Here is a 20,861-nt window from a genome sequence, read left to right as displayed (position 1 = left end):
TGCTCTGCCTTGCCATGCTGTTAAGAGCACCTCCCTGCAGGCTGAGGGGGCAGCACTGGGTCACTGACCTGCAGACTTAGCCATCGCTGCTGAGCGGGGTAGGAGTCCTGCCTTGGCCAGGGTTTATCTAGATGACCAGATGCTGAGGGCCTGGCGTACACTAAACCCCAGCCCACTCCTGCCTCTATGCTAGGGAAACCCCCTCCCCCCTGGAGAGGTCAGGAGGCCAGCTAGGTCTCCCATACACAGGAGACAGGTCCCTGCCACCCCCTCTCAAGGTGCGACGGGAGCCAGTGGCAGACCAGGAGGAGCTCTGGTAGCGAGCATGGCCAGAGCTCTTTGGAAGTTAGCATCTGTGAACAGGCCAGAGTTCCTGGGGCTCCAGAGTGTGGAGATTTCTCTACCACCTAAAGGGGCCTGATGGGGGGAGACTCCATGTTCCCCCACTTAGGACAGGCTAGGGAGCTGGTTACCGCTCAGCCCTTGAACAATAGCTCAGAGATAGTGCTTCCTCTGCCTCAGGCTGTGGCTACGTGGCCAGAGAGATGCCAGGAATAAAGAGCCAAGTCTAAAAAACACACAACTTCCTTTATTAAAAGTGACCTCACCCCTTGTCCCATGCTTAGCGGCAACTAACTTACTTTATACACAGTACAAAAGAAAAAGGCAGCCTAGGAAGCTATAAAAAGGCCAGAGTCAGACATTTTGTAGGGAACATGGCTAGCAGCAGGGCATTAACAGTCGAGTGGTCTGGTCGGAGCAGGAAGGCAGCTGGACGTGGAGCTAGCCGGCAGCTTACTGGACTGATTGGGTACCGCACCTTGCGCCAATACGTTACCCTGATGTGCTGGAGTCTGAAACTCCACACAAGGTGGTGAACCAGCCACAGTTCAGAATCAGGAGCCAGAGGTCTCCAGGCCTTGGGGATACTAGGAGTTAGGGCTTCATAAGACAGGCTTTTATTTTCCCTGGCAGGCAACTGTGTCTTAAGATCCAGAAGGCACCAGCAGCTTCATAAGGCTTCCAGGCATGGCCGGGTCTGGGTACAAGGCTGTTTGCAAGTCTCCAGGCAAGTCACACTAGGCTCCTCAGCTCCAGGAAGCATCACACCCACCAGGCAATCAGGGCTCAGCCCTGAAGGTGGCATGGAGAGACGGGCCTATCTCCTCTCCAGGAAGCTTTAAGATCTCATGTGAAGAGACCCAGGCCAGCGAGTTTGCCCACTGAAGCTCCAGCCCGCCAGTTGCTCCATGCAAGACAAGCTGCTCTGCAGAGCTTCCTGGAGAGAATCGCGCATCCTGGCAGAAGCTGCTCTGTGGGCGGGCACATGGCAGCTGACTGCCCCCCTTACTCATCCTCGCCCCCGCCGTACATGTCCGCCAGCTTCCTGAAGCGGCCGCCCCAGTCGTTCAGGTAGTCGTAGTCCTGGTCCTGGTCGGAGGCGGAGGAGTTGAGGGAGCTGAGCGAGGCCGCCTCGGAGCCGCTGCCCTCGTAGTCAAACACCAGCAGGGAGTCGTACGGCGGGGCGGTGGGGTCAGTGTCGGCCGCCTTCAGGTTCTGGGGGTGGGGAGAAGCATTAGGTTAGGAGTCATCCCACCATGCGCTACTGGGGCGACTCTCCAGTGCAGCGAGAGGGCCACCCCATCGGTGCTGGCAGGCAGCACTAACACCAGTGAGTCGTCACCTTGAGGGGAGCCCACCTGGGGCCCAGACTTTGGCAGGGCGGGGGAAGTGAGCCAGTACCAGCAAGAACCTGCACCAGCCCATACCCAGCCGCAGTGCTTTAGTGTCCCTGCCCCTTCTGCCTCCCCTGTGGGTACGGTCTGTACCAGCAGGGCTGCCGATAGGGGGGCGGGGGAGGAAGGAGAGACATGGGGCAACCCTGGCAGTGCTTTAACACTGCTGCCCCTTCCCTCTGTCAGCACTTTGCACTGCCCTGTTGGCAGGGCTGCTGATGGGGGGGTGGCACAGCAATATTAAAGAAAAATCCCTGCCCCTTTCACCCCCTCCCTGCCTGGCTGGGGGCAGCAGAGATAGAAGCTGCCCTGGGGCCAGCTATTGAAAAGAGCGTGGGGCTCCCAGGGCTGCTGACCCCCAGCCCTGCCCTTCTATCGGCCAGAGTGCCCCCCTCAGTTACTTTCACCCCTGGGGACAGGACAGGCAGGGGGCTCTCAGATGGGGAGTCAAGAGGCAGGTTTGGATCACCAGACCAGGGCATCGAAGGGTGGTTTTGCTCAGCAGTGAGACTACCCTCAGTGCCTGCATTTGGGCCTGGGGCTCCTGGATCAGTCCTGATGGAGGGTCCATGAGTCACCAGCAGGGAGATCCTGACAGCCCAGAGCAACCCCAGCACCAGCTGCCTTCTCACCCCAGAGACTAGAATTTGGTCTCCCAGCTGGACCTGGGGAATCCTCTGGCAGGAGCCAGTCCTGCCTGGGCAGGATCAAGTGCAGGCGAAGGTCCTGGGGAACCCTCATTCCCACTGAGGCCAGTGGGCTCAGCGACCCCAAGGAACTACAGCCACTATGCCCAGAGGGAGCAGGTCTGAGCAAAGGGCCTGGCCCATTACCACCCTGACAGCACGTGCACTCAGAGGCTGGGGCCAGTCATGCCAAGCGCCCTGCAGAAAGGAAGGGCTCAGACCCTTACTAACAGGTGCCACAGGCCTTCTCCTGGAGGTTAGTCTCCAGTGCTGGCCAAGGGGCTTTTCTAGACCCAACAGCTTGCAGGGGAGGGAAGACAGGTCTGTGCTCTGGCCACATTCACAGTGAGTTGCCATGTTCTCCATTGCCCCCAGCCAGTTCCCCTGACATCTCTACACCAGTTCTCAACCCACGGGCCACAAGTGGCCCATCAGCACACAGCCAAGGCTCATGTGACATCCTCAGGGTGCCCCCCCGAATGGATGTGGCCTGTTAACAGTAGTGTGGGGGGGGCCATATAGGCAGCTGACACCCACCCACCCGCTCCACTCCCCATAGCTACGCCCCTGGCAACGAGGGCAGGCCCATCAGAGCATAGCACAGCCATAAAACCAGCCTCCCCAGCAGCTAGGCGGCTGCACCAGGCCAGGCAGACACCCATTGCTGACCTCGGGTGGGCAGAACCAGCTGTCCAGGGAATCCCCACAGCGGCAGAGCCGCGAGGGTGGCACGTGCCCAGTGTACATCTAAAGCGAGGACCAGATCTTGAGCTCTGGAAAGGAACTGCTGACACTGATCAGCCAATGCCCATGTCCAGAGCTGGCTCCAGCCCCTCACTAGGTGTCATGAGCCCAGGCTCACGCTAGTTTAGTGACACTCGCATCCCTAGCCTCACCTCATCAATGAAGTTGCCGATCTCATCGGGGTTGGCAGGTCGAGGTCGATATTGGGGAGCTGGCAGCAGGGTTGGCACCACGTCGTTGCGGACGAGGACTTCAGGGCGAGCCTCCAGGCCGCGGTGCAGCTGGCTGAGGTCATAGTCCTTTAGAGAGAGGCACAGGGTCAGGGCTGATCGGCTGATCCAGAACTGGGATGTCCCTTTGCCAGGCCTCATCCGTCCTGGGGATGGGCACCAGGGGGGCTCCCAGGCCATTCATTTTGCATGCCCACATTGCCCACTCCTGAGCATGTGGAGTCTGAGAGGACCAAGGTGGGACCTAGTTGAGCCCCCAGGGCAAGCCAGTGTGTCGGGTGTGCTGTTACCCATCCCCCACCCCCAGCATGCCACAGGTGCCCACCTGGTCTTCCTCGCCGCCTCCCTCCTCGCCGTAGTAGAAGATGTTGTCCCGGGTGTCGTCCTCGGGGAGCAGCAAGGGCTCCTTCACCACCTTCCTCCGCCGCACGAAGAGGAGCAGCAGCAGCAGGATGACTGGAAGAGACAAGCCAGGTCAGCATGGGCCATGCAGCGTGCTCTCCTCCCCCCACAATGGGGCCATGCTGCTCTGGGTGCCGCAGGAGAAGGGCAGGCCTGCAGTGACGCTGAGACACCAGCGGGCTCCCATCTCGGAGCACTTGGCAGGAGGGCAGGCACCACAGTTTTAATGGCAGGGAACTCAGGGCACAGAAGTGAAACAGCAGGTCACTAGAAGAGCTGGAACAAGGTCCCAGGTCTGATTGGCGGTACTCTAGCCACTAGGCCAAGCTGCCTCACCACAGGCAGCAGCAGGTCCCATCCTGCACTGCAAGACACCTGCCGTTGCAGCTCACCTTCTGTGCAGGCCAGGCAAGCTTAGCTCTGGAAGACCCCACCCTGGCACAAGATGCCCATCAGCCAGGCCTAGAGCAACTCCTCCCAGGCACTCACTCAGCAGGGCCAGAATAGCCCCCAGGATGGCCAGAATGATGGGGACCCCCAGAACAGGCAGCCGTTCCTCTGGGCACTTCTCTGCATGCCCCTCGCAGTTGCACACTTCTGCCTTGAGGACAGTCAGCTGGTCTTTGTTCTGGTTGTCAAAGAGCCGCAGGTAAACTTGGTAGATGTCTTTCTTCAATGGCTCCAGCAGCTTCAAGGTGAGTGTCTCCCCTGTGCAGACAATGGGATTACATGGGTGAGACAGCAGCTTGGCTACCTGAGGGGTGGGTCACCAGGGGTCAGAGAACAGGCTCCCCACATCCTCTCTACCTCCCAAGCAGGCCAAGACCCTATGGTGGCTACAGTGCCATGAACATGCTCTACCCAAGATCACTTCATCCCAGGAGTTTGCATCTTCCCTCCCCAGCGTTCAGCTACAGCATGTCTGGGACTAGGATACCCATGACACGTGCAGAGAAGTCACAGAAATGTCAGGCTGGAAGGGACCACAAGAGGTCATCTAGCCCAACCCCCCTGTGCAGAGGCTGGACCAAGTATTCTCTAGACCAGTGGTTCTCAACCTGCAGCTCACAGGCCGCTTGCAGCCCAATCAGCACAGAGCTGCAGCCCACGTGACATGCTCAGGGCCATACAGGTAGTATTGGATGTGGCCCACAATGGTAAATAGGTTGAGAACCAATTCTGCAGACCACCCCTGACATGTGTTTGTCCAACCAGTTCTCAAAAGCCTCCAACCACAGAGGTTCTGCAGCGTCCCTAGGGAATGTGTTCCACTGTGTAACTACCCTGACACACAGAGACCGGGTTTCCTGATGTAAGCCCATTGCTTCTTGTCCTGTCCTCAGTGGTTAAGGAGAACAATTTATCACCCTCTTCCACATATGTAAAAAGGGTGTTACAAAAGCGACTGTTTGACTGAAAGGGGACACGCTTTCTCCAGACTAGACAAACCTAACTTTCAAATCTTTCCTGGTAGGTCAAGTGTTTTGGACCTAGTCACATGTGGGGTGGTGCTGGCTTGGAGTCACTCATTACATTCTGTGGGCAAGGGCTGTGTCCTGCACTGCCTTCCCTTTGATCCACACCCCCAGTTTGGGCTCATTCCTTCTAGTGGAGGGAATGGGAGGAATGGGGCAGGAGAAAGGGGCAATGGATGGTCTGAGATCTCAGGTGACCAGCAAATCCCTTCATCAGTTACCTTTACTGTCCATTTCTGCAGCCCAGCTTGCACCAGATCCATGGATGAGCTCTGCTCTGAAGGGGGAGGTGTTCGGGGGCAGATCCTTGTCGCTGATGGTCAGGACCTGTGGCACTGGATTCTGGTTGCAGACTATGATCTCACGAGGGTCTGGCTCAGGCCCGTTGTCGTTCACATCCAGAAGAGTCAGAAGCAAGGTGCCTGTGCCAGTGGCAGGAGGAGTGCCTGTTGGGGACGGAGGGGAGGTGAATGGCTGCATGCGATTCATGATCTCATTTGCCTAGCCCAGAAGGGGAGCCCACTGCTCAGCCAGTGGAACACCCCTGCTCTGTGCCTGATCCAGGAGAGAGCTGGCTGCTGCTGCCAGCTAGGGAGGTCCCTGGTGCAGCCCCCAACAGGGACCACTATGGGGTCCCCACTCTAGGCTACAGGGCCTGCTTTGCCCATGACTCAGGTGAGGCTCCCAAGCCCTGTGCCTTCAGTTCCACACCACCACAGGCTGCTGCAGACTGGAGCAGTGTCACGGAGGGGCCGACAAGCCAGCCTGGGCTGCTTTTGGAATTACTCCCATCTTCCCAGGAAGAGAGCTGGGTTTTAAAGTGAGATGTGGTTTCTCGTGACAGCCCAGGAGGGGGTGTGGCCTTAGCACATGTCTCTCACATGGGGAGCCACCAGCAGCGCACTGCGCAGGGGAACAAAGATGCTCTTGATCACAGAAATGCAGCAATTAGACAAGCTCTCAGCCCTGCCCCCCCACGTTCCAGAGCCGTTACCATCGTCCACGGCCAGCACAATGGCCGGGTAGGTGTTGTTCTTCACAAACACAGCCTCCCTGTCCAGCTGGGCCTTCGCCGTTACAATGCCATTTTCCGGGTGAATCTCCAGCCACCCCGCGGGGTCATTCCCGATGCGGTACCTGAAGGGAAAGAGCGTTAGGGGCAGAAAAGGCGCAAGAGCCTGGGGCAGACGCCAGTTTGTAGGGGAGACAGTTCTGGAAGGTGCCAGATTCAGCACCGCTCTGCCCAAGTGTGGCAGAAAGCAGCTCGCTGACACCTGCCCTGCTGCGCAGCTAAACAGGGTCCCTGAGGGAGGCCTCCTGCCCAAATTCCTGCTTCCCTGGGGGCTCCGTACTCCTGAGCGGCAGGTGCTGAACTCCAGAGAGCAGAGCCCAGAAGTTCTGTTCTGCAAGGGCGGCTGTGCCAGCCAGCCTGTTCCGGGGGACGGGAGCAGTGGCCATGGATCCGATGAAGTGGGTCTTCACCCACGAAAGCTCATGCTCCAATACGTCTGTTAGTCTATAAGGTGCCACAGGACTCTTTGCTGCTTTTACAGATCCAGACTAACATGGCTACGGTGCGTTTGGCTTCGCTGCCCATGGTTTACAGGTCCAGACCCAAGCTCATACACTGGCACAGGGCTGTCAAGGCATCAGTCCCCATTTGGGCTGTTTAGGCATGAGGCTGGATTCGGCATTACCAGCCCAACCACCACTTACCGGATCGTCTGACTCTGCATTTTGTCTGGGTCCTGAGCAGTGTAGGAGGTGATTTTCTGCCCAATAGGCACATCCTCTGAGACCTGGGCTGTCCGGATAGGTGGGTCGAAGACAGGTGCCTCATTCACATCCTCCACGTTCACTGTGACAGTGGCCGTGGAGGTTGTGAGTTTCACGACAAAGGGCTCCTCATTGGTGGCTGCCACGTAGAGGACAAATTGGCTTCTCACTTCGAAGTCCAAGCCCTGGGAGGGACGAGAAGGAAAGGTGAAGCCTGGCCTGTTGCCTCATGCCCAGGAAACATGCTTTAGCTCAGGAGGTCCCTGGTGCTCTAGACATCACTACGTGGCAACGCCATCCACTCAGCTGTGCTGAAGAATCAGCTGCAGGATGGTCCTGGGTTTTGATGCAGCTGCTTCATTCTGGCAGGACTAGGGTGACCAGATGTCCTGATTTTATAGGGACAGTCAGGATTTTTGGGTCTGTTCCTTATATGGGCTCTTATTACACCCCCACCCTGATTTTTCACACTTCCTGCCTAGGGTGACCAGACAGCATGCTGGAGCCTGACGCTGCTGGTGCTTGCCCTGCACACACCCAGAGCCTACACTCACCTTTGCTGTTCGCAGAACGCCTTCATTGGTCTCGCGATCTGTGGTGATAGTGAAGAAGCCTCCTTCGTTGCCTCGCACAATGGTGTACACGGCCCGCCATGCTGCCGTGTTGACCTCGTCTGTGTCCGTCACGGTAAGCCTCTGGACCTCACGGCCCGCTTCGTTCTCTGGCACTGCCACGGTGTACTGCAACAGAGGGGCATGCAGGCCACACAGTCACAGCTCAGAGCAGAGACCCAGCACCCTCCTGAGACCTGGGCCCTCTCCACTGGCCAGCAGCACAACCCAGACCTTGCCCTCCCAGCCCAGCCCCACTCGTCTTGTCCTATGCCATGAGCAGGAAAATAGACTGCAGCCCTTGCCTGGAACCATGACCTCATTGTTTGTGCAGCACCTAACACAACTGGAGCCCCTGAAAGGGAGACATCTGGGGCACCCTGGCTGTTTGGTCCCTGACAACTGGGGTAGGCACAGGATACCAGCAGCTGTGCAGAGAGCACCTCACATGGCTCCTAGCCAAGAGATGCTTTGGCTGGAGGAATGGCCACTTTTCCGTGCTGCCATCCCCTGCAATCCCAGGGAGGTGCATGAGACAGGACACTCCAGCACAGCAGGGGTCAGCAGCTGATACTTGCGAGAGGGTGACAGAGTAGGGTACCGTTCTGGGGTCAAACACTGGAGCGTTGTCGTTGGTGTCCGCGATCTCTATCACAGCCGATGCAGTGGTTGTTAAGCCTTCCCCATCCAAGTCTGCAGCCTGCAGCGTCAGCGTGTATTCTCTCACTCTCTGGGGAGAGGCAGACATGCCAGTCAGTGGTAGAGATGGAGAGAGAAGACATGAGCAGTGCTGCCTCAGATGCCAGTTCCCTGTAACCCTCTCACGCAGTCCCCAGCAGCCTGGGCATGCCAAGCTGACTACAAGAGTCCACCATGCATCAGGACTTCCTGGGCCAGGGATCTGCCCAGATCTCAGAGGCATGCATCAACAGGGAGCCCTTCTCCCCTGCAGCCCTATGCAAGGGCCGGGCTTTGCCAACAGCAGTAGCATACCTCTCCAGCCAGGGAAAGCCACTGCAGGAGTCTTCTGGTGTCAAGCACAAAATTTATAAACCTGCTTGTTTCCTGCAGCCCATTTCAGACCATCGAGTGGCAGGCTGCTAATGAGGAGCCGTCTCCTTCGTAGGCATGTGCCAGCATGGAAGAGGACTCAGTCCTCGACACACTTCACTAACTGAAGTGTAGCAGTGATGTTGCCACCCTCCTTCATGGAACTTTGCTATGGCAACAGCTGCTGTGCTTCCAAGCCCATGTCTCTGCTCACCTCTCTGTCTAGACCACTTGCAATCACACTGATGGCTCCAGTGGCTCTGTGGATGGTGAACATCTGGGGATGGGGTTCCTTAGGCTCTTGGTTCAGGATTGAGTATGCAATGACCCCATTGTAGGTCTCTATAGCATCATCTGCATCGGTGGCAGTTACTTGCATCACAGAAGTACCTGAGAAAGAAGGGTAGAGTTGGAGGTGGTAGAGGATCTCTCCCTCATCAGGAGGAGGAACACTTCCCCTGAGGAGTGCTGCAGCTTCAGACAAGATGCTTAGAATTTTTAGGCGCTCAGGACAATAGCTGAGACTCTGCGAATGGAGCCAGCGCTGGGCTCATCTCCTCCTAATGGCTCTGAGAAGGACTCATTGGCAAGCCACACGAAAGGGTGTGTAAGTGGGCACCACATTCATGGACCAGTGGCTTGGGGAGCCTGCCTGACCCGTCTGGGCTGCCAGAGATCAGAGGCTTGTAAGAAATCAAGCCCTGGTGATCTGTGTTCAGTACCGCATGTGGATCACAGGGGCATGGATGCAGGCACCAGAGACCTCCAAGGCAGAATCCCACCTGCTAACAGGGACAACCCAGACTCAGTCCATGCCCTGTCCCACTAACGGCTAACGGAGCAGAGTCTAGAGGTGCAGATTTTTGGAGCCTGGATCAGTATTGGCAGGACAAGGCTATTTCCACCCATTTCTCCTACCTGGCAGTGCTCCTTCCGGGACCGAACCTCTGAAGAGCTCCTGGGTGAACTGGGGTTTGTTGTCATTCTGATCTGTCACGGTGATGATGATCTCCATGGGCTCCTCCACAGGTTTGCCATTCTCAGACACAGCGTGAGAGAAGAGCTACAGACAGAAACAAGAGGCCTGTGAGCTCCACCATGCTCCCTTCCACCAGCAGGCGGCTCAGAAATGGGCCCCCTGACCACACGCAAAGCTTGGGTGACTTACGTGGTATTTGTCGATGTCTTCTCTGTCCAAGGGCTGAGTCACCATCATCCAGCCGGTCTTGGCCTCGATGGTGAAGACGCCATTGGGAGGGGTGTCTGCACCCTGCCCTGTGATGCTGTAGATAATCTTGGTCTCTTTATCCCGATTGGATTTGATCTAGGGGGAAGTCAAAGCACATACATGGCGCACGGTGTAACCGGAAGGTGGAATTAGACTAGCACACCACACTTCAGTCCAGTAATGGATGGGAGTAGGGCCAAGCTGAAAGATAGATAAACTTGCGTTCCAAAAAAGGTGGGAACCTTTAGGAACCCGCTGTGCTTCAGCAAATACAGAAGATCTGCTGCAGCAGCATGTAGGGGAGTGCAAGGATTTTCCTCTACTGTAATTCCTGACAGTGAGATTCTGTAGTTCATTAGTATAGTGATTACATTAAGATACCAATGATAGAACATGCAACAACTAGAATTATAAATATGCTGAAAATAGCCCCCACCCCCACCCCTTTCAAAGGCACCCACTGGCAAAAAGAAGAGTCAGTGCCTGTGCAGTCAAGTATGACCCACATTAAGGTCCAGCAACAAGAGAACTGGCAGCACCTGCCTGCCCAAGACACCGCATTCAGGCGGGCAAACGCCGGGTTGAGATGCCTCCATACCTGAACCAGCTTTTTAGGGAATGGGCCCCTCTCATTTTCAGGAACCCTTATCGGAGGGATCACCCAGTCCCTCTTCTGTCTCTGCAGACCAGGTCTGGCCTGCGGGAACATCAGCACCTCTGCTTGATGGTCTGAAGCAGCTTCCTACAGGGAGAGGGAGACATCATCCATGTGTACAAGAAACAAGCCCAGGGATCCTAGACCAGCCAGCGTTTAACCCTGGGTTAGTGCGGTGCCAGCCGGCAGCTCCTTTACACAGAGCGTGCTGGGAGCACAGCAGAGCTGGAGTCAGACTTGCTGACAGTTCAGACACTGCAGGAGGCCAGGCCATGGCAAGTGGGATGAAGACCATACACGTGATCCGAGCCAGACACAGAAATGAAGTGCAAGGGAGAAGGTTGCACTCTGGGCCCAGTGTGACCAGGGGCCAACTTGGCAGTCCAAGGAGAGCTACGATCAGCGATTCCCACTGAGCCCCACACTCCTGGACTGCTCCAGCCAGGAACGCTGTTGCTAGACCAGTGTCGTTGTCCGTGTAACTCAGTCCCAGTAAAGCAACAGGCAGTTAGTGGGCTGGGTGCACTGGCAACGCTACAGTGTTAATGGTTGTGGGAATGGCCTTCCCAGCCCTGTCTCTTGTAGGCGCCATGAGCAGTCAGGGCACCTTGCCATCCCATTAGGAGATCAAGGTTTGCTAGCCAGGCACAAAGGTTGCCATAGCGTCAGCCCTGTGTGCTCCCTACAGGCCTGCCAGCTGGCATGAGCTTTACCTGTGTGGAGTGAGGGCTTTGCGTCTTCACAGTCACTGAAGCAGAGAATTTCTTGCCAGTGGAATCCCAGGCATCCACGGTAAAAGTCTTCCCCTGCCCATGCAGCTGGGTGTGGTGTCTCATCAGGACGGTCCCATCCGCCAGCACACGGAAGTCAGCATCATCTGCATCGTACAGCGCTAGCTTCCATCTCGTGCAGTCCTCAAACCTCACTGGGGGAGGAAGGGCAGCACTGTTAGCAGGCTCCAGCCATGCACAGGATGGCAGGAGACAGGATATCAGGGAGACCCTGGCACTACGACTGCGATGGTTTCCAGTTGCAATGGGTTTGCCTTGACCTATCATTTGCATGTTACCCCCTTTCTAGAGCCATTAACCTGAGCACATCATCATTCTCTGGAGTGGCCAGCCTGGAACCTGCCTTGTGCCTGGGTAGCTCACATGTGTGAACAAGTTTCTCAATGCCAGGGCAAGAGAGTGGGGGGGAGAGGGGAGACAGGAATGTGACTGATAAGGTATCTCCAGCTAGACTCTGGCTAACCTGCTAGGAGGCATTAAGTGTTTAAGCCAGACATGTGACAGCACCACTATACAGGAAGGGGCGATCTGGATTTATCCTCCAGCGTGATCAGCTAAGTCTGCTCAGACACAACTGGAGCTGCTGACTCAGCTCAGACAGGCTCTTCCTAGTGCAGTCACTAGCCCAAACAGAGGCTGCGTTTCCAAAACTGGCCACAGTAACGGTTGTTTTGCCATAGTAATATACCAAGGTCAGAATCCCGATGCATCTATCAGCCTGGGCCCCCACCACACAGCATGTGGCCTTCCAAGCTTGGGTGAGGGCAATGGTGTCACTTCAGATATGCGGCATCGCTTGCTAATACACCTCCAGAACAAGGCAGCTGCCTGCTGGTTAGCACCCATGTCTGGAACTGCAGTCAAGAACTCTGCCTCCATGCGTCTACAGGTTTGCAGACAGCCCTGTCAGCAGGGGGCAGAGGGAGGGAGCAATTAACAGGAGGGCCAGTTCTCCTCTTGCAGGTAGTTCCTACCACAGAGGAGCCTGTGATGGCCTGACTCAGTTTAGAGGTTTAGTTATATTAGGAGTTGGGAATGCAAGAGGCAGACTTCAGGGCTGAGGGCTCTGGGCAAATCCCACACCAGGTGCATGATGCCTTGGCAAAGGCTCCAAGAAGGAGTCTCTGCACTGCATGCTTCAGTCATAGGGTATCCTGGCCAGAGCCTAACGCCTTGTACAGAGTGCCCACAGGACACACCCCATTTCTATCCCAACCACCATGGTGCTAGGCCAGGCGTACCCAGTTCACTAGAGCTACCCCAGCCCTGTGTGGCCAAGTGCACTGGGCCAGCTGTTAGTGAGAGCACTATAGGTCTTTGTAGACCTCTCTGCCACCAGCTTTCCACAGGGTCACGCTGCCTAGGTGAGTGGCAGCCAGGACCTCGGCAGTCACTTGGGCAGGAAGGCTGTACTCACCTGGTACTGTAAGCCAGTGGTCCCAAAGCCTTCGCAATGGGATAGTTTACAGATTCTTGGGAACACCCACCCACCATTCATTCACTCTTGCCCGGGCCCCCATTCCATGCCATGCCCATGAAATGCAAGAGAGACTTCCTGTAAGCCAGGAAAGCCAGCACCCTGCGACAGCCGGCTCAGAGGTATGGGAGCCTGTTTGGGACATGCTCCCCTTTTCTTGGCCATTGAGGAGCTGAGGTCAGACTCGAACACGGGCTTAGGCTGTCACCTCTGTTCTCAATGCAAATACCCTAGGAGACAAGGTTCCCATAGCCGCCTCACATGCAGAACACCAGTTTAGAGGGGCCCTGTGCCCTGCAAGGGCAGCCAGAGAGGTACAGAGCACTCCAGACCCAGGGCTTCGCTATCCCATGCTCTTGTTTAGGGGGGGGTTTCTGCTCACACTCTAGTGCCAGGGAAGCCAGGAACCCCTCTGGATAATGCAGCGGCCAGTCGCTTGTCTCCAGAAGTCCACACGTGTAAGAGCCTGATGTGAGGCCAAGCAGTTGCAGGGCCTATTGGGTAATCTGCCCCCAGCAGTGAGTTACATGCACGTTTCCGGTTTGCTTTCAGACACTGCCCAGGGTGAGTCGCTGACTCTTGGGTAGTGCCGAGAGGGCTGGTCTCTGCTATGCAGGTAATTAAATGGCCAAGTTACTCAATCAGACCAGTCCCACTTCCTGCTCCTGCCATGCTGATCCAGCCACAGAGCCTCCCTCACCGAGGATGGGGAACACAGCGCAGGTCTGCAGAGTGGCTTTAGATGCATCAGGCTGGAGACTGGGGGCAGCTCCTCACAGCTGGAAGGACAGGCCCTCGGCTCTGTTTTGCACAGGAAGATGCTCATGCTCTGACCCCTGCACCACCCTTGGATCAGGGGCATGGAGTGAAGCCCAAACCAATCTCCAGTTAACAGCTTTCAGGGCCATCAAGGGAAGGCTGCAGCTGCCCACCAGCAGGCCTGGTCTTTGAGAAAGCCAGGGTCACTGTGCGATCTCTCCCCTTCCCTGGGGCAGGAACAGTCAGGTAGCGCTTGCTGCTCCGCTCTCACTTGAGATCGGGCTCAGCTAGACTGGTCAACTCTGACCTTCCCCGTGAACTGGGAGCACTTCCACATGCTCTTCATTCCCAGCGACCGCTAGTTGTTGCCTTGCCATGCTCGGAGCCTCCACGGCAGGTGTTCCGGGCTAGCCTAGGAGGGCAGGACCAAGGGACTTTGCAGGAATTTAGGGCTTTGATGATAGCTCAGAGGGACCATGGAATAGCTCAATCCAGTGCCCCTTGGAAAGGGTCTTGGCAAAGGGCTGGCTTCCCGAGGGCGTGGCCAGGAAAGCGTAGCTACTTGGAGTACGTCTACACCGCAGTTAGATACCAGCAGACGGCCTGTGCCACCTGACTTGGCTCATGGGGCTTGGGAACACCTACACTGGAATTGAACAGCCCCTTCCCCCAGGCCTCCAGGACGATGACTGCACCCGCCGTACCTGAGGGCCGGTAGCTTTAGTGCAGAGCTCCGGTCAGCTGCACCAGCCCTAGCCTAGGGACACAGGTGCCTTTTAGCCTGGAAACGGGACAGTGCAAGACTCTTCTAGTCAGGGTCCCCTGCAGGCAGGCTGGGCCACCCCACAGCAAGACCAGCATGCTCCTCCTGAGGCTGTAGGGTTTGCCAGAGTCCTCCCACTGTCATGGGCTCTAGCCTCCAGCAGACTGTGGTGTTGCCTATGCCTGCACCGAGCAGGGTGCACCAACACCATGCAAGCCCAGCTGCTGGGCGCCAATAGTGCTCCCTTGTCACTAGCCCTAGTGAACGGCACCGGAGGGACCATTTTAGAGTGCCCAGTGCAGACAGAGCCGGTCACCCCATACCATCTGTGGTCTTGGACAAGCATTCCTGAGGGCCATGCACAAAAACATCTCCCAGAGACAGCACCAGCCTCAGTCATTACTGGCTCTGGAGGGGAGCTGCATTGCGCACTTGTATCCAGAATCACACAAACCCTCCAATAAAAATGCACCCTCTTGCCACACTTACCGTGGCCATGGGGCCCCATAAGGCTTCAGCGAATTGTTTTCAGCCTGCATGTCCATGAGACTCCCCTGGGCCAGCTCAGCTACCCTGGCACCTTCTAAGCCCAAACTTGCAGCCGCAGCCTGGACAGGACCAGGAAGACTTTGAGAAATGGAGGCATGTGTTCCATAGAGAAGGGACAGACATCTCTGCTCTGGGATGGAGAAAACAGGAAGGCTTCCAGCTCCCCACATCCAGCTAGACCCAGCAAAGGTACTTTGAGCGAGCTGTGCACTCGGGTCAGCTTGCCTGGCCTTGGCTCGCTGAAAGCACTCACCACTTAGTGGTATTTCGAGTTCTGCAACCATTAGCTAAGCCCATCACCGAAGCTAGAGTTCTGCATGCAGTTACTGGAAATAACCTCCTCCCCCAGGACACTTCCAAACGGAAAGAGTAAACAAGGGCTTGCAATGCTGCCCTGCATCAGGCAGCGCAGGAGAGAGACGCAGCCCCCAGAGCTCTGGGACTGCTGGCCACGGTCCCCACCAGAGGCACTGCAGCAGAAAGCTCCCACCACTACAGAGATGGCGGGGGCTAGGAGAGGCACTGGGAGTGATTATTCCTTGCCTTTAACCCTGAGCAGAGCCACTTCACCTCCCCAGCCCTGAGACCCCAGCCCAGTGCAAGCAACTGCCTCCACCTGGCATTCACTGCAGTGATACCCAGCCTTGGCGCTGCCTCCTTGGTACCAGCTTTGGGGGGCAGGGAGGGGCGCAATCCTTTCAACCAGACAGCAGAGGAAGCCCTGTAACAGGCAAGTTCAATAGGATGCCCTTTGCATGAGGCCTGTAGTATGGCCAAGGACCTCACCTTCACCCAGGAGGCTTCTGCATCACTACTACCCTGGTCACAGGCTTAAGTGTAATCAGAGCTGACCAGTGCGTCTCTAAGATGGACGAATAGCAACAGGCCAACAACTCCTCCTCCTCCGCACTGGAGAATTAGCAGCTACACTTCAGAACATTAAGTGCATGTGATTTTTTAAGTTGCATTTTGATCCCTGTGTAATGCTAATTAGAGGGGACTCAAATAGCTCCGGATATTAAATTGCTCCTAACAGCACCACAGTGCTACGCTAAAGAGTAATTTGTAGCAGGCTTCACAGCACAAGGGGAATCAGAACAGGCTAGAGATCATCACCTCCCCTCCCTCCAGCATGCATGGAATTTTTGCAGCCCCTGTGTTGACATACCAAAGGTCTGTCTCAAGGCCTCTACTTTACAGGGGTCAGGCTGTGCAAGAGGTGAAGGAAGAGCAGAAAGCCTGCTTTGGTGAAATCCTCCATAAGCAGAGCAGTAAACACCACAGTGCGGATTCAGCACCCCCAGGCTGCCAGGGGCACTATCCTACAGGGTCCTGTTACAGCAATCCCTGATCTGCAGCCACCAATGCAGAGTTTCTAGTCAGGCTCAAAGCACTGGGAAGGCAACATTGTTCCCTTGGCACGGCAATTTGCATTTTGAGGAAGGTTAATTAGGCTTTGGGCACTAACCAAGTAACTGCTCTGCAGGCTGGATTTGGCTAGTTTCACAGGATGGTGAATTACTGAACAGCATGGATCTGGTATAGAATGGGAGGGGTCCCTTGATCCACTGCACATTTCTGTTCTGTATTTTAGGCGGGGTTTCTGTCTGAGACGTAGAGTGAGCTTTGAGAGGCTACAGCTTGGTCTACACTAGAAAATTAGGGTAGTTTAACTACACTGCATGAAAAATCCACCCCCGAGCAGTACAGTTAAGCAGAACCAAGCCCCTATGTAGATCAGGCTAGGCAACCTATGGCACAGGTGCCGAAAGCGGCACGCGAGCTGATTTTCAGTGGCACTCACACTGCCCAGGTCTTGGCCACCGGTCCGGGGGGGCTCTGCATTTTAATTTAATTTTAAACTAAGCTTCTTAAACATTTTGAAAACCTTATTTACTTGACATACAAAAATCATTTAGTTATCTATTATAGACTTATAGAAAGAGACCTTCTAAAAACATTAAAATGTATGACTGGCACGCAGAACCTTAAATCAGAGTGAATAAATGAAGACTCAGCAACACAAAGGTTGCCGACCCCCGGGCTAGGCTGACAGAAGAATTCCTCAGCCTAGTTACTGCTTGTCAGACAGGTGATTACCCACACGGGGACAGGGGAACCCTGCAGTCTACACCCAGGCTCCAGCAGCTCTACTCTAGCCTCTCAAGTGTAGCCAAGCCCTCGGCCACATGCAGGTGCAGTCTTGCCTTCCCCTCCCTGTGAGGGAGGCTCTGGCCCATGAGGAAGGGAAGTCTTTCTTCCACAGAGCAGTGGGTGACATAAAATCACCTAAGTTCTGGTGGCCTGCGCTGAAATCACTCCAGCAAGCATGGAGTTAAGTGCATTCCAGTCCGTGGAGGGAGGACAGAGGAGACAGACTAGCCTCTGTTTGGAGCACAATGTGCACATTTCACATGCCAGAACCATGCCCAGCACTGGCTCGGCTCATCTCAGCACCTGATCCACACTCCCTGGGCCCACTGCAGGGTGGGCCAGGAGAGGCAGGGAAAAGAGTCCAAAGCAGATCCATTGCCCCCATTTGGGACCCTGGGGAGGTCACCCCGCAGGTGACGGGAGCATGTCTGTGGGGCCATGAAACACCCACCTCACTGCAAGAATCCTGCACTGGCACCCACTGCCATGCTTGAGCGAGCCTGGAATGCAAGGGCAGAGACGGGCATGCTGACGGCCACGTCAGGCAGAGTCTAACCCAGGCATTGGCTGGGGGTGAGGGATTTAAATGCCACCCTCCAACGCCTGGCACTAGCCATTAGAACCTGGGTTCAGGGACACTGCCACCAGGATTCTGCCACGTGCACAAAGACTGGCCAGATGGAGCCCCACCAAGCTGAATCATGCCTGGGGCTCCTGGTTTGGTCTCACCAGCACATCAGGAGCAAGCACCTTTATCCACATCCCCAGCGCGGGGGAGACCAGCACAGGAGCAGCAGCCTGAACTCGCTGCTTTAGCTCTAAGGGAGGGGGTCGCTGGAGGGGAAGGCGGGGGAGTATCTGTTAAGACCTGCCACCAGCCAGAATAAGCTGCCAGGGCAGGGCAGTAGCAGCCTCACAGAAAGCCCCTCCCAGTGTGCGCTCAGAGCCTGGTTCGCAGGGCTGTTCCCCCTTTCAGGCACCTTCACAGGATGATCTATTCCTGCTCCATTGTCCTAGGTGGGGTGGGGCTCAAGGTGTGGGAGTCTCTCTTGCCTTCCAATCACAGAGCATTGTCCTCCAGCAGTTTGGACGTTAGCATTTCAAAGGCTGCATTCCCCAGGACAAAGCCTCCTGCACTCCAGGGGGAGGAGCACAGATAAAGAGGAGACAGGCCCACGCTTTTTTGGGAGATGGAAGCAGTTTTTATAACCTCTGCCCTGTAAGTGTTGGAGGCCTGGGGGATTTATGAGCACTGACAGCCAAGTTCACCAGAACTCAGGGCAAAGTTATAAAAACACGGTGGAAGTTTCCCCTACTTTGGGGTGGGACAGACATGACAACCTTTGCAGGCAAAGCCTTAACTACATTAAGGCAAAAGAACGAGGCGTCCTTGTGGCATCTTAGAGACTAAAATATATTTGAGTCTAAGTCTTCCTTGGCTAAAGCCCATTTCACCAGATACATGGAGTGAAAAATACAGTAGGTAGATAGAGACTAACAAATATATTTGAGCATAAGCTTTGTGGGCTAGAGCCCACTTCATCGGATGCATGGAGTGAAAAATACAATAAGAAGATGCATATAGACAGATATCTAAGGTGCCACAAGGACTCCTGTTCTTTTGCTGAGACAGACTAACACGGCTGCTACTTTGATACATTAAGGAAGTTTCCACTAATGTGTAAGCCCCTAAATGCTCTAGTCTGAATTAAGGCTTTAGCAATTCAACCGCAGCAGAAAAGGCCCTTGAGCCCCCCATTTGGAGTGGAAACACAGACTCCTCTCCAGGGTCTGATCAGATCATTTGCTGAGCACATTTCAGAGGGACAAAGCAGCCAGGGCCTGGCGCTCCCCATTCCCACTTTCCAAAGTGCCAGCCCCCCAGCCCCGGTCTAACCCCACAGGAAGCCCGGAGGATCGGGTTTAGGTAAGGAGGTCACAAGACTCACCCAGTGCAGTTTGGGAGGAAGGGGGGAATCAGAATTAACCCTCCATTCCAGGACAAGTTTTGGAGCCGGCGGGATACTAGGAGGGTGGAGAATAAGCTGGAATGTCAGGGCAGGTTTTGAACTAGGGGCAGCCAGGAAGCTGTTTAGCCATTATATCCCCAGGGAAACTCACTCCGCGTGCAGGGTTTCCTCACCTAGGCAGCCTGGGCCCCGGCACGTCTCTCTCTAGAGCCTGTGCTCTGGGGAGGTCTCGGCCCGAGAGCAGATGAGCAGGGCAGGGGCAGCAGAAGGGAATGGAAGCCGGCGCTGCCTGGCAGGACTCGAGGGTTCACGGCAGAGCATGTGGCTATCTCGGTGCAAGCGTGGCTAGTGCCCCACCGGGGCCGGGAGAGAGCGGAGGGGAACGCCCCAGCCGAACCACACCCCCGAGCATCAAAGCGAGTCTCGGCCCGGGGCTGACCGCGACCCACGCGGCCCTAGGGGCGCAGGGGAAGGCCTAGCGCGGCAACACGCACCCCACAGGCGGGGGGCAGCCCGGGCTCGTAGGGCAGCCAAGGGCACGTCCCACAACTGCTGCAGCATCCAGGTCCCACAGGGCAGCGAGCAGCACCCGCGGGCCTGGCCTGGAGCCTGAGGCAGGCAGGCTGGCGCCCCCCCCCCCATGGCTCTGCCCCGCTGCCCCCGGGATCCCGCCCCCCCGCCCCCAGTGCCCCAGGAGGGAGGCGGCCTTACCTCGGCCCAGGACCTGGCCCCGGAGCAGCTGCGCACGGGGCACCACGAACGTGAACCGCTCCGAGGTAAAGCCAGCCCGGCACGGCTCTGCCGGCTCGCCCAGCTGCCAGCCCACCTGAGCCAGGGAGAGCGGGGTTAGCCCGGCACGGCACGGCCCGGCCCATGCAGCGCCCCCTGCCGCCCCTGCCCCCCCCCCCGCGCGGCCAGCCCCCCGCCGGCCCCTGCCCCTTCCAGCCCCGGGACGCAGCCCCCGCCTGCCCCCGCTCCTCCAGCCCCGGGGCGCAGCCCGCAGCGCGGCCCCCTCCCCTGCAGCCCCCGCAGCGCGGCCGCCCTCGGCCCCGCAGCCCCCCACCCCACAGCGCGGCCACCCCAGCCTGCCCCTGCCCCAGCCCAGCCCCGGGTCGCGGTCCCCGCTCCAGCCCCCCGCGCAGTGCGGCCGCCCCCGCCGGCTCCGGGCGCAGCCCCGCAGCGCAGCCACCCCGCCGGCCCCTGCCCCCGCCGGCTCCAGGGCGCAGCCCCCCACGGCGCGGCCACCCCCAGCGCGGCCACCCCGGCTCCTCCAGCCCGGGGCGGGCAGCGAGCGCGGTGCCGGTACCTGCAGCAGCAGGAGAAGGAGGCAGAGCCCGGGCAGGCGGCCCCGCGGCGGCCCCATCCGTGCAGTGGAGCGAGGGGATGCAACGGCTCCGTATCTACCCGGCCGCCCCGCCCGGCGCCTTTAAAGCGGCGGCTCCAGGTGAGGCGGGACCAGGTGCCGCCCCGTCGGCTCCGCCCCGGGAGGGGCCGAGCGCGCCCCCGGCGGCGCGTGTGCGCGGCGCGGGGGGGCCCGGCCCTTCCCTTCCCGCCTAGAGCCCCATAGCCCCTCCTGCCCCACCCCCAAAGCCGCCGTGTTCCTCCCCCCGACCTGCCCTGGCGTCGCCCGCACCTCCCCCCGTTATCCATCCTCCCCCCAGAGCCCTTCCGTCCTTCCCCCTGCACTGCCCCCCACCCTGCCCCAGAGCCCCCTGCACCTCCCCATTATCCCACCTCCCCCAGTGTCCGCTGTCCCTCCCCACCCTGCCCCAGAGCCCCCTGCACCTCCCCATTATCCCACCTCC

General features: G+C 57.4%; 1 protein-coding gene across 1 annotated transcript; it reads right to left on the bottom strand.

Annotated features, from left to right (window-relative positions):
- Window positions 1–569: 569 nt before the first annotated feature.
- On the bottom strand, window positions 570–20,503 carry LOC120384682 (B-cadherin-like). The gene is made up of 16 exons (XM_039503666.1): window positions 20,363–20,503; window positions 19,768–19,882; window positions 11,307–11,518; window positions 10,537–10,680; window positions 9,879–10,034; window positions 9,629–9,773; window positions 8,925–9,100; window positions 8,262–8,390; window positions 7,604–7,789; window positions 6,990–7,234; window positions 6,268–6,410; window positions 5,495–5,719; window positions 4,288–4,506; window positions 3,722–3,852; window positions 3,319–3,465; window positions 570–1,557 (listed from the first exon to the last, which is right to left on the bottom strand). Exons 1-16 carry the CDS (start codon window positions 20,417–20,419, stop codon window positions 1,348–1,350), a joined length of 2,640 nt encoding a protein of 879 aa, XP_039359600.1. The 5' UTR covers window positions 20,420–20,503; the 3' UTR covers window positions 570–1,347.
- Window positions 20,504–20,861: the final 358 nt, after the last annotated feature.

This window comes from Mauremys reevesii, linkage group 16, assembly GCF_016161935.1.
Source record: "Mauremys reevesii isolate NIE-2019 linkage group 16, ASM1616193v1, whole genome shotgun sequence".
NCBI classification, from domain to species: Eukaryota; Metazoa; Chordata; order Testudines; family Geoemydidae; genus Mauremys; species Mauremys reevesii.
The sequence above is the reverse complement of the archived record's forward strand: the minus strand, read 5'-3'. Positions and strand labels throughout refer to the sequence as shown.